The 12,830-nt window shown below is 50.5% G+C and overlaps 1 protein-coding gene across 5 annotated transcripts in view; it reads left to right on the top strand.

The window, feature by feature from the left end:
* Positions 1-730: 730 nt before the first annotated feature.
* ATP11B (ATPase phospholipid transporting 11B (putative)) overlaps positions 731-12,830 on the top strand; it is a 187,072-nt gene continuing 174,972 nt past the window's right edge. For 2 of the 5 annotated variants that reach the window (XM_040349439.1, XM_040349438.1), the window contains exon 1: positions 732-941. In XM_040349439.1, the coding sequence (XP_040205373.1) occupies positions 891-941 (51 nt within the window). In that variant the 5' untranslated portion in view covers positions 732-890. Of the gene's footprint in view, positions 942-12,830 lie in introns of all 5 variants that reach the window. The other 3 variants (XM_040349442.1, XM_040349440.1, XM_040349441.1) reach the window with 3 other exon arrangements.

Consider the following 12,830-nt stretch of genomic DNA (forward strand, 5'->3'; position numbering starts at 1 on the left):
GCATTGCATACTAGCTCATTATGAAACACTTACCTTAGATTGAAGCTGTTGCAGTGGTCCCCATACACCACTGTGACTGGCGACATGTCTCCCGCAGTTATGGGATCCGACGCTGTGATTGGCCGGAGCCGGGATGACGTGACTCATGGGCATTCAAGCGGGAAGCCGCCGCTCGCGGCACCGGCCCTTTAGGAACAGCACGATCGAGTTGTTTCTTCAGTGCGCATGCGCAGATGACTTCGGCGCAAGCGTATATGATAAATATCTCCTAAACCGTGCAGGTTTAGGAGATATTTTCTAATACCTACAGGTAAGCCTGAGGCTGGATTCACACCTATGCATTTGTTGTGCTTTTTGCAGATTTGCACTACATAGGAAACCATGTTAAATGGACTGTAGTGCAATCCTGCAAAAAGCACTAAAACTGCATAGGTGTGAATTACCTGTTGCAGAGCCACCACAAGGTGGCGTATTCCTCTCCCTGGAGGTGAGCTTTAAACGAGCCAAATGGCACAGACATGTGTGTGAATGTAGTACAGGACATTACTACAAGAGCTCTAGTGAGCTGGAAGTTCGTGCACCTCGTATTCCTACCCTCAGCCCCACACCAGGAACTCATCCTGCTCCCGTGACCCCGCGCAGCCTTCTGTACGATGTCACCCATTCTGCTGACGTAGAAGTTGCTGGGCGTGGTCCAGGCGAGGCTAGCCCGTCTGTCGCTTTCTAGTGCGCGCCCCCCGCTGTCCTATGCTGCTGGCGGGAGCGCGCATCGCGGAGGGGACTGACGGCTGGGGCCGGACTCGCAGCGCGAGAGTCACCGCCAAACTCTACCACCTTCTCCTGCCCGGCGGGGCCATGAGAGAGCGGGCACACTGAGCCGCCAGCCGGCGATGGATTCCTGGAGGGACTGTTTCCTGGTTCGCTGGGTCTGGGAGCAGTTGGTAGGTAGTGAGCTGTGTTGTCCCTCCTCTGTCTCCATCGATCCGGGCCACTGTGCCAGGAAAGCCCGGGGAGCTGTGTAGGCCGCAATCTCAGCTGCCGCTCACTGTAACTTTGGAGTGTGTGTGATGTGGAGAGGAGGAGAGGGAGCCGGGGGTGGGGGAGGGAGGACATGATACAACTTTTCTCTGCACTTTCCACACATGTCATATGAGGGGATGAGTGACACCAGAGCACGGAAATCATGGCTCTTCCTGTGTCTGTGACACTACTACCGGGGCCTACTACTCCCTGTCATCATCTCACCCCCCCCCCCACTTATTGTGTCTAACAAGTCCTCTTATTTCTCCAAAGCCCATATTTTATCCACGTTCCCCTCAAACTTCCCCGCTCCTCTAAATTTTGTGTCCCCCCCCCCCCCCCTGTCACATTTTGTCCACGTCCCCCCCCCCTGTCACATTTTGTCCACGTCCCCCCCCCCCCTGTCACATTTTGTCCACGTCCCCCTGTCACATTTTGTCCACGTCCCCCCCCTTGTCACATTTTATCCACGTTCCCCCTCAAACCCTCCTCTAAATTTTGCCCTCCCCCTCCATATTTCATCCACGTTTCATCCCTCCACTAAAGTTTGTGTACACCCCTCCCCTATCACATTTTGTCCACGTCCCCCCCCTCGTTGCATTTTGTCCACGTCCCCCCCCCCTCGTTGCATTTTGTCCACGTCCCCCCCCTCTTTGCATTTTGTCCACGTCCCCCCCCTCGTTGCATTCTGTCCACGTCCCCCCCTCGTTGCATTATGTCCACGTCCCCCCCCCTCGTTGCATTTTGTCCACGTCCCCCCCCTGTTGCATTTTGTCCACGTCCCCCCCCTCGTCGCATTTTGTCCACGTCCCCCCCCTCGTCGCATTTTGTCCACGTCCCCCCCCCCTCGTCGCATTTTGTCCACGTCCCCCCCCCCTCGTCGCATTTTGTCCACGTCCCCCCCCCTCGTCGCATTTTGTCCACGTCCCCCCCTCGTCGCATTTTGTCCCTTTCCCCCCCCTCGTCGCATTTTGTCCACGTCCCCCCCTCCCATCGCATTTTGTCCACGTCCCCCCCTCCCATCGCATTTTGTCCACGTCCCCCCCTCCCATCGCATTTTGTCCACGTCCCCCCTCCCATCGCATTTTGTCCACGTCCCCCCCCCCCTCCCATCGCATTTTGTCCACGTCCCCCCCCCTCCCATCGCATTTTGTCCACGTCCCCCCCCCCTCCCATCGCATTTTGTCCACGTCCCCCCCTCATCGCATTTTGTCCACGTCCCCCCCCCCTCATCGCATTTTGTCCACGTCCCCCCCCCTCGTCGCATTTTGTCCACGCCCCCCCCCTCGTCGCATTTTGTCCACGTCCCCCCCCCCTCATCGCATTTTGTCCACGTCCCCCCCCCCTCATCGCATTTTGTCCACGTCCCCCCCCCCTCGTCGCATTTTGTCCACGTCCCCCCCCCCGTCGCATTTTGTCCACGTCCCCCCCCCTCGTCGCATTTTGTCCACGTCCCCCCCTCGTCGCATTTTGTCCACGTCCCCCCCCCTCGTCGCATTTTGTCCACGTCCCCCCCTCGTCGCATTTTGTCCACGTCCCCCCCCCTCGTCGCATTTTGTCCACGTCCCCCCCCCTCGTCGCATTTTGTCCACGTCCCCCCCCCTCGTCGCATTTTGTCCACGTCCCCCCCCCTCCCATCGCATTTTGTACACGTCCCCCCCTCCCATCGCATTTTGTCCACGTCCCCCCCCCTCGTCGCATTTTGTCCACGTCCCCCCCCCTCGTCGCATTTTGTCCACGTCCCCCCCCCCTCCCATCGCATTTTGTACACGTCCCCCCCTCCCATCGCATTTTGTCCACGTCCCCCCCCCTCGTCGCATTTTGTCCACGTCCCCCCCCCCCTCCCATCGCATTTTGTACACGTCCCCCCTCCCATCGCATTTTGTCCACGTCCCCCCCCCCTCGTCGCATTTTGTCCACGTCCCCCCCCCTCGTCGCATTTTGTCCACGTCCCCCCCCCTCCCATCGCATTTTGTACACGTCCCCCCTCCCATCGCATTTTGTCCACGTCCCCCCCCTCGTCGCATTTTGTCCACGTCCCCCCCCCCCTCCCATCGCATTTTGTACACGTCCCCCCTCCCATCGCATTTTGTCCACGTCCCCCCCCCTCGTCGCATTTTGTCCACGTCCCCCCCCCTCGTCGCATTTTGTCCACGTCCCCCCCCCTCCCATCGCATTTTGTACACGTCCCCCCTCCCATCGCATTTTGTCCACGTCCCCCCCCCTCGTCGCATTTTGTCCACGTCCCCCCCCCCTCCCATCGCATTTTGTACACGTCCCCCCTCCCATCGCATTTTGTCCACGTCCCCCCCCCTCGTCGCATTTTGTCCACGTCCCCCCCCCTCGTCGCATTTTGTCCACGTCCCCCCCCCTCCCATCGCATTTTGTCCACGTCCCCCCTCCCATCGCATTTTGTCCACGTCCCCCCCCCCCTCGTCGCATTTTGTCCACGTCCCCCCCCCCTCCCATCGCATTTTGTACACGTCCCCCCTCCCATCGCATTTTGTCCACGTCCCCCCCCCTCGTCGCATTTTGTCCACGTCCCCCCCCCCCGTCGCATTTTGTCCACGTCCCCCCCCCTCCCATCGCATTTTGTACACGTCCCCCCTCCCATCGCATTTTGTCCACGTCCCCCCTTTACTTTTGGTCTACGAAATTAAGGTTGTTTTTTTTTTATTTTGTTAAAGGTGAATTAATCCCACTACCCTACTGTAGTGTCATTGAGTGACGACTGTCAGTCTCCTGGGGCTGCTGACATCACATGCGAGATGGCAGTTCCCAGCAGCAGTCTCAGGACTTGTGGATGTTTATACTAGGGATGAGCTCCGGTGTGTTCGCACAGTCCATGTGCAGAGCCGCCAGGAAGTCGGCGCTGCGCTAATCACAGGCAGTGAGACATTTCCCGATCTCTGCAGCCACGTCCCCCTGCCTGTGAGCAGTGCAGACTTCCTGGCGGCCCTGCACGTGGACTGTGCGAACACGCCAGAGCTCATTCCTAGTCTACACTTGGGAGGGATTTACAGACACATAACTTGCACAACTATGTCAAATGCACTGGAAAGTTATTGTTGAAACAATTGGTCTGGAGACAGGGTCTCTTTAATGCAGGGCAATGTAAATGTTGATTGGTGAAGTGGGTGTTGTGCCCAGTGGGGAATCTAGAAGCGTGGTTGGTACTTGTGTCTCTGGCAGTGTTTGCTTTGGCTCAGCATTCCAGCAGGAACATGTCATGTCATGTTATTGATCCCCAGAGCCATAGGTCACTGCACAGGGGACTTACTTTGTGTATGAATTGGAGCCTCAGCATTTCCTGCACGTGTGTAGTGTCACACGGTGTAACAATTCTGCTCTAAAGAAGGTACCTGCTGCTGCCTACGTGCTAGGGCACTTTCACACCACGGCACGGGGGTGTCTGGAGTAAAGAGGCGCTTTTCAGCTGCTAGCGGGGCACTTTTAACCCCGCTAGTGGCTGAATAAAGGGTTAAAAGCACTTAGGTGGCGCTGCCCATTTATTTCAGTGCTTTAGTAGTGGTGTATAAACTGCTGCTTTTAGGACTTTTTTTTAACATCCCGCAACGCTTTGCAGGCGCTATTTTTAGTGCTTTAGTGACTGTAAAGCACCTAGGATGAAAGTAGCCTTAAAGCAGAACCCCAGACATAAGTCAGCTTCAACCCAGAGAAATCCCACACACTATTTTATGTGATCAATCTGGTGGCCACTTCTCTGAGGACATGGACCAGACCCAGCTGTCTGTGAGAGGAACAGCAGCACAGTGATGAGCTTATCCTTGTCACGCTTCCTCCTCCTATTCGTATATCTCATGTCACAACATGAGCTGATTGGCTGCTTGTATTGCTTCTTCCTCTCTCACTCCAGCCCTGCTGTACAAGGAGTACATGAGACCCATGATCAAATTCAGGTACTGCTAACATTGAATGAAGTATTAAGGCTTCATTTCCATGGACGTTTTTGGACGTTTTTACAGCCACTTTTCTGAGCTTTTTTTGCAGCTTAAAAACAGCTCTTTATGTTAGTCTATGGCCTCATGCCCACTATGACGTTTTTGAGCTGTAGATGGCTGAGCCGTTTTTAAGCTGCAAAAAAAACCCCCAGGACCAGTACGTTCTGAAGCTCCAGCCTTCGGCTCCATGCACACTGAAGCTGATAAAAGCTATGAAAAAAAATGCCAGTAGCTTTGCAGGGAGCCTTTTTTTAGCGTTTTTTGCAATAGCTTTAATCAGCATTTTTCAGTGTAGCTTTTTACTTTTTTTTTTCAATGGATTAAAAAACGCTGGCACTGGCGTTTTTGAGAGTTTTTAAGCTTTTTTAGCGTTTTTCTGCATTTTTCAGGGTTTTTTCCTGCCAAAAAACGGCACTTTGAACGCAAATTTTGGGCGTTCAGAAAAAAGCCAATAAACTCCAAAGCTCATTAACACTAAAAAACGCCCAGGTGTGCATGGGCACATAGGCTAACATAGAGTTCAGTTTATGGGCTTTAAAAAAAAAAGCCAAAACGCCAATAAACTACAGTTTATCAGCTTCAGTGTGCATGGAGCCTTATAGCTGTAAAAACGCCAGACGTTAAACGCTCAAACGCGCAAAAATGCTAAAAACCAATGCCACTGCGTTTTTGAGCTCCAGCTCAAAAAAAATAAAATGTATATATAAAAAAAAGACAGGCGTTTTTAAGCTGTAAAAAAAGCTAAAAAAAAAGTGGCTGTAAAAACGTCCATGGAAATGAAGCCTAAAGATTGCAGAGCTTCAATGATGTGCGTCTTGTATATGTGCCTGGAGTTGGACTCTGAAGCACAGATGAAAGAACACTGGGCCTTTCAGCAATGTTCTTGAGTCTCATTGGTGCTGGAACCTACCTCTGTCATACATGTATGCTACTTGGTGTAGACTTGCCATACTTAACCAGGGTACCTCCAGAGGTTGCTAGAGGTTCCTCCAGCTGCAGCTGATGGATTTCCCATTTGAAGGGGTCTGGATAGTTCTGGGGCCCACGGCATAACACCAATGATGTTTTTAGCTGTCTGTACATTTGCTGTTCTTCCCAATGCATTGGGTATTAGCAGGGGGTTCCATGAGACGTCACAATTATTTTCTGGTTCCTGTAATGGGATGCTTATATCCTGGATTTTTCTCTTGTGATGTATAATCAGCTGTGAATAGTCTGAAATGTATCCTCTGCTGACTGGTATACCTGGTGACTTTATTTCCGTACACAACACTTCCAATGTACTGTATATCGCTGTACAAAGGTTTCCTTTTCAATCGCTGGTGTAATTGGTGGTTTTCCTGTAGCCGAGTATGCAGGGTAGTGGAGTCTTTATGAAACCACCTTCTCAGTTTGATGGAGAAATGTTTTCCAGGTTGGTGTAGAATGCATTTTACTGACATCAATAGATACCTAACTTTCTGTATCCAAATAACTTGCATCCTACAGTTCTTAATTGACACTTTAAATCAGGGGTCTCAAACTCAAATTACCTGAGGGCCACAAGACAAGTTTCCATATCCCATGGGGGGCCGCATGCAAACTTTCAAACTTCAAAAACAGTACTGGTGTCAGCGAACACATTATTAACCCTGACCACTACACTGCACACTGACCACTACACACTGACCACTCACCATCAGGGTACAGCACATCAGGGCACAGGGCACAGCACACATGAGTGCACAGCGCACATCGGGGTACAAAGCCCAGCACATGGGGCACATGAGAGCATATCAGGGAACATGGGGCACACCAGGGAACATAGGGCACATGGCACATCAGGGTACAGGACAGGGCACAGCACATCAGGACAGGGCACATGGCACATCAGGGTACAGGGCACATGAAACAGCACATCAGGGTACAAAGCCCAGCACATCAGGGTACCCTGATGTGCTGGGCTTTGTACCCTGATGTGCTGTTTCATGTGCCCTGTACCCTGATGTGCCCTGATGTGCTGGGCTTTGTACCCTGATGTGCTGTGCCATGTGCCCTGTACCCTGATGTGCCATGTGCCCTGTACCCTGATGTGCCATGTGCCCTGTACCCTGATGTGCCATGTGCCCTGTACCCTGATGTGCCATGTGCCCTGTACCCTGATGTGCCATGTGCCCTGTACCCTGATGTGCCATGTGCCCTGTACCCTGATGTGCCATGTGCCCTGTACCCTGATGTGCCATGTGCCCTGTTGTGCCATGTCCTGTGCCCTGATGTGCCATGTCCTGTGCCCTGATGTGCCATGTCCTGTGCCCTGATGTGCCATGTCCTGTGCCCTGATGTGCCATGTCCTGTGCCCTGATGTGCCATGTCCTGTGCCCTGATGTGCCATGTCCTGTGCCCTGATGTGCCATGTCCTGTGCCCTGATGTGCCATGTCCTGTGCCCTGATGTGCCATGTCCTGTGCCCTGATGTGCCATGTCCTGTGCCCTGATGTGCCATGTCCTGTGCCCTGATGTGCCATGTCCTGTGCCCTGATGTGCCATGTCCTGTGCCCTGATGTGCCATGTCCTGTGCCCTGATGTGCCATGTCCTGTGCCCTGGTGTGCCATGTCCTGTGCCCTGGTGTGCCATGTCCTGTGCCCTGGTGTGCCCCATGTTCCCTGATGTGCTCTCATGTGCCCCAGGGCACAATCAGAGCACATTGGGCATATCAGGGCACATACGAGCACACCAGGGCACAATCAGGGCACAATCAGGGAACATGGGGCACATGAGAGCACATCAGGGCACAGCACAACATGGCACATCAGGGTACAGGGTACCCTGATGTACAGAGCCCAGCACATGAGGGCACATCAGGGTACCCTGATGTACAGAGCCCAGCACATGAGGGCACATCAGGGTACCCTGATGTACAGAGCCCAGCACATGATGGTACATGGGGCACATGAGAGCACATCGGGGCACATGAGAGCACATCGGGGCACATGAGAGCACACCGGGGCACATGAGGGCACATGAGAGCACACCAGGGCACAGGTCAGCATTTACTTGTTGTTTTCTTCAAAGGCAGAGTAGCGCAGGAAGCGTCTGTCATAAGTTCACTTGTCTCTCATGTCACACTGCTACTCCCGGCAGCCCCCCCCCCTCTCTTCTCGTCCATCCCAGATGATGTCACAAGCAAATGGGGATGGACGAGAAGAGAGGAGGGGCCGCCGGGGAGTAGCAGTGTGACATGAGAGACAAGTCAACTTATGACAGACGCTTCCTGCGCTACTCTTCATGCATATCGATCTACACTTCCGCGGCACCCGCCCTGCCTGCGGGCCATTTAAAACCGGTCCGCGGGCCACAAATGGCCCGCGGGCCAGTACTTTGAGACCCCTGCTTTAAATCCTACCTCATTTTTGCCCAGCTGGTCCACTTTAATGTGGAACTTCAGTCTTTCAATCAATATTGAGTATTTGTAATCCTTATGCTGCTAGCATTAGTAAATTGGAAAGTATATCTTCTGAGTAGGGCCCTCTTAGACCCGGTTCACACTGGGGCGACACGACAGGCGGCTCAGCCGCCTGACGTGTCGCGTCCTATTCAATTTAATGGAACCGTTCTAATAGGAGCGACGCAAGTCACTCCGACTTAGAAAAAGGTTCCTGTAAGACTTTGGGGTCGGCTCAGGGCGACTTGCATTGACTTCTATACAGAAGTCGTTTTGCAAATCGCCTCTATAGTCGTCTTCAGGACGACTTGCAGAGTCGCCCCCGAAGTCGTGTCGCTGCTGTGTGAACCGACTCTTACTCCTATTGTTTTTGTCTTCCTTTTATATTGTAAATCTCTGCGTAAACTGTATAATAATAATAATAATAATAATAATATTATTATTTTATTTTATTTATTTTTTACACTTCTATAGTTACTTCCTGGTTTACAGGTCTAGGCAAATAATGGCATACACCCTAGGAGTTTTCGGGGGGCGGGGGGGGTGTTCCCAGCTAACCACACCCTCCTGTCTGCACGCCTGAGCTAAGGGCAGATGGATTCCAGGAAGTAAATGTTAATGAATGATCTACCCTTACGCAAGTTTGCTTTGAATAATAACTTGACCTCCCAAATAATTTGCCCCCTGTTAATGACCAGGCCATTTTTTTGATGCAGCACATTACTTTAACTGATAATTGCGCGGTCAAGCAGTGCTGTACCTGAATGATATTTTATATCATTTTATTTCCCGCAAATAGAGGTTTATTTTTGTGGTATTTGATCACCACTGCGGTTTAATTTTTTTTTTTTTTTTTCTATAAACAAAAAAAGTCAACAATTTTGAAAAAAAAGGTTTTTTTTACTTTCTGCTAAAAAATCGAAAAATTCCAATAGACAAAAAAAAATCTTCATACATTTAGGCCAATATGTATTCTGCTACATGTTTTTGGTTAAAAAAAAAAAATCGATATCAGCTCTCAATATAAATCTCCCAGATGTAGTCTTAAATTCTATATGGCCATCCTTTTCCTTTTAAATGGTGTACATCCCATTGGGTCTTCTAATCTGGCTCCCTGCTAAGGAGTGTCAGGCGGTGTTGAGCCTGTCGTCTGTGGGCCACAGCGTGTAAGTTGTGCCCTTTTAAAATCCCCCCCCCCCCCCATTATAAATATCATTATAAATATCCTGCTGAACAAATCAATACTCCTCCCCACATGCATTATCCTGCTTAAAGCGGGAGTTCACCCATTTCTAAAAATTTTTTTTTTCTTCCCCTAGATTCCTGCTCGTTCGGTCTAGGGGAATCGGCTATTTGTATTAAAATAGGTGCAGTACTTACCCGTTTTCGAGCTGCATCTTCTTCCGTCGCTTCCGGGTATGGGTCTTCGGGAGCGGGCGTTCCTTCTTGATTGACATTCTTCCGAGAGGCTTCCGACGGTCGCATCCATCGCGTCACTCGTAGCCGAAAGAAGCCGAACGTCGGTGCGGCTCTATACTGCGCCTGCGCACCGACGTTCGGCTTCTTTCGGAAAATCGTGACGCGATGGATGCGACCGTCGGAAGCCTCTCGGAAACCTGTCAATCAAGAAGGAACGCCCATTCCCGAAGCCCATACCCGGAAGCGACGGAGAGGATGCGTCTCGTAAACGGGTAAGTACTGCACATATTTTTAAATAAATAGCCGATTCCCCTAGTAATAACGAGCAGGAATCTAAGGGGGAAAAGTGCCCTCTAAGGGTGAACCCCCGCTTTAAGGCTGGGTTCACACTACTACACTACTTTCATCCTACTTTGCTCTGCTACATTGGTCCTACATCCATCCTACTTTCATGAACAGGATACTACTTTGGTCCGACTTCAATGATATTCAATGGGCCTGAAGTAGGATCAATGTAGTACAGGGAGCATTTTCAAAGTCGGACCGACTTGTGTAGGACGCTACAAGACGCTCTCATAGGGAAACATTGAACACAGAGCAAAGTAGGATGAAAGTAGTGTAGTAGTGTGAACCCAGCCTAAGGCCCCTATCACATGTGCGGACTGTATGTCCGCATTTTCATCCATCCGTTGCGGATGAAAACGGGACATACATTGGTCCCTAGGTGATTGCGGGTGTCAGCGGATCCGATTTTTCGGACGGAAGATAATCCTATTTTTCTTCTGTCTGTAGGATCGGGTGAACACGGACATACGGTCCGTGTTCATCCGATATCCCCCCCCCCCCATAGGGGAGAGCGGAGGAAAGACAGGGCGGTCCCTGCACAGTGTGCGGAGACCGCCCTGTCAGCCGTTGGCTCAGCGGGTATTTTACTGAGGATCCCCGCTGAGCAAAGCGGACACACGGAGGCGGATCATTACTGATCCGCCCGTGTGATAGGGCCCTAAAAGGAAATGTAAAATTGTGTATTCATTTCCGCAACACGTTCCATGTATTTGTAGTATAACTCCTGTTACTTTTGAATGATGTTGAAGTTTAGTAAACTAACTAGCTTTGTGAAGATCTCCACATATATTACTTGCTTGAATTGTGTAACATGTACGATATTCACGGTATTCAGTGGAGCCCAGAGGAGACCTGCAGGGTCTTTTAGACAGATTGGATTAACAAATGCATATATTTTGAAGAGCCGTTTTAAAAACGTATCCATGGGTTAATAGCATGTGATCTGTTGCTTATGTCAGTGATCCTGCCCCCATTAAATTCTTGTGGAAGTAGAATTTATTTTATTACATTTCCAGTTTTTGGCCACAGATAATTTGGCTCTGTGTTATGGCATCTACACAGACTTCTGGACTGGAAATTCAAATCTTGTAATAAATAACATGCTTAACCCATTCATGTTCAGGGGAAAGCAAAACCTTTTTGAACAAAATGAAATTCGATGTGTATTTGTACGGAGACTGTTTCCAGGTACTCCGTCAGAGGTTTGTTAAACTCCAGATGGCTCCTTTGTTTCCAGCCAGTGCAGATTAGGGTCAGAGGGTCCCCAGCCGCTGCCACTATTGAGCTGAATAGGACTGTAATAAGATGTAAGTATGTGGAAGTGATTCTAGTGGCTTTAGCTTAGGTTCCCACCTGTGCGGGGTCATTGCCACTGCGGGACCACACCTGTTCCTTCAGCCACAAACACCCTAACAAAAAAACGCTCTGAGGAGATGCGTGGGGGTGCCATTAATCCTAACTGTGCCCCCATGCACTGGAAATTGCAGCGTGGCTTTCCGCACTGGGAACTGCACTACTTTTGTGGCAGCCTTTTTTTTTTTTTTTTTTTTTTAAATGAAGCAGGGATGTTTTCCCTGCATTTTCAGGAGGCATAGCAGCCCCTATTAATGAATGGACTGCCGTGCCCACGCAAAACTTGTGTGAGGCTAGCCTTAGGGCTTGTAGACATTTGCATGGTCACTGGGAAGAAAATGTTCCAAAATATTTTTTATTTTTTTTTAGAATCTTTATTAAAATGTCATAGGTGATGCTTCATTTAAAGTGCAACTAAAGGGTAATTTTTTTTATTTTTCAATTTTGGACAGAGTGGAGAAGGATTGGATCACGTAGGTCAGTTTTTATTGCTGTCTGTGTCCCTGTGATTTACCCTCTCTTTTTTGTCCTGTTGGTTTTTTTTTTATTGAATTTTTTATTTATTACAAGTACATGTATAGCGCCATCAATTTACGCAGCACTTGAGGCCGGGTTCACACTGGTGCGACACAACACTAGTACTACTTTGGATCTGACTTTGCCCTGCGACTTGAAGCCGATATACGTCCGACTTTCAATGAACGGGGATCCGACTTTGATCCCCGCCAATAGCAGGCACTGTGTTTGGTATGAATCTTGAGGGGGAACTCCACGCCAAAATTTAAATAAAAAAACGGCATGGGTTCCCCCTCCAAGAGCATACCAGGCCCTTGGGTTTGGTATGGATTTTAAGGGGAACCCCTACGCCGAAAAAAAATCCATACCAGACCCTTATCCGAGCACACAGCCTGGCTGGTCGGGAAAAGGAATGAGCGCCCCTCCCCCTCCTGAACCGTACCAGGCCACATGCCCTCAACATAGGCCGTTTGTTGTCGGGGTCTGTGGGGGGGGGGGCTTTAATAAGGGGCCTCCAGATACCGGCCCCCCACCCTATGTGAATGAGTATGGGGTACCCCTACCCATTCACCTGGAGGAAAAGTGTCAATAAAAATAAACTAGCACATTATGTTAAACTTGCCTTAAAACAGCCCTCCCGTGCCGAGATATCAGAGCTGCAACAGGCTCCCATCTTGGTTCTGGGTTTGCGGAATCCGGCTCTGTGACTGGCTGAAATCGCGATGACGTCGCTGCCGCGCATGCGTGTCAGTGACGTCACTGGCTGCATGGTATGTAAATATTTCCTAAACGGC

This window comes from Rana temporaria, chromosome 4 (genome assembly GCF_905171775.1).
Source record: "Rana temporaria chromosome 4, aRanTem1.1, whole genome shotgun sequence".
NCBI classification, from domain to species: domain Eukaryota; kingdom Metazoa; phylum Chordata; class Amphibia; order Anura; family Ranidae; genus Rana; species Rana temporaria.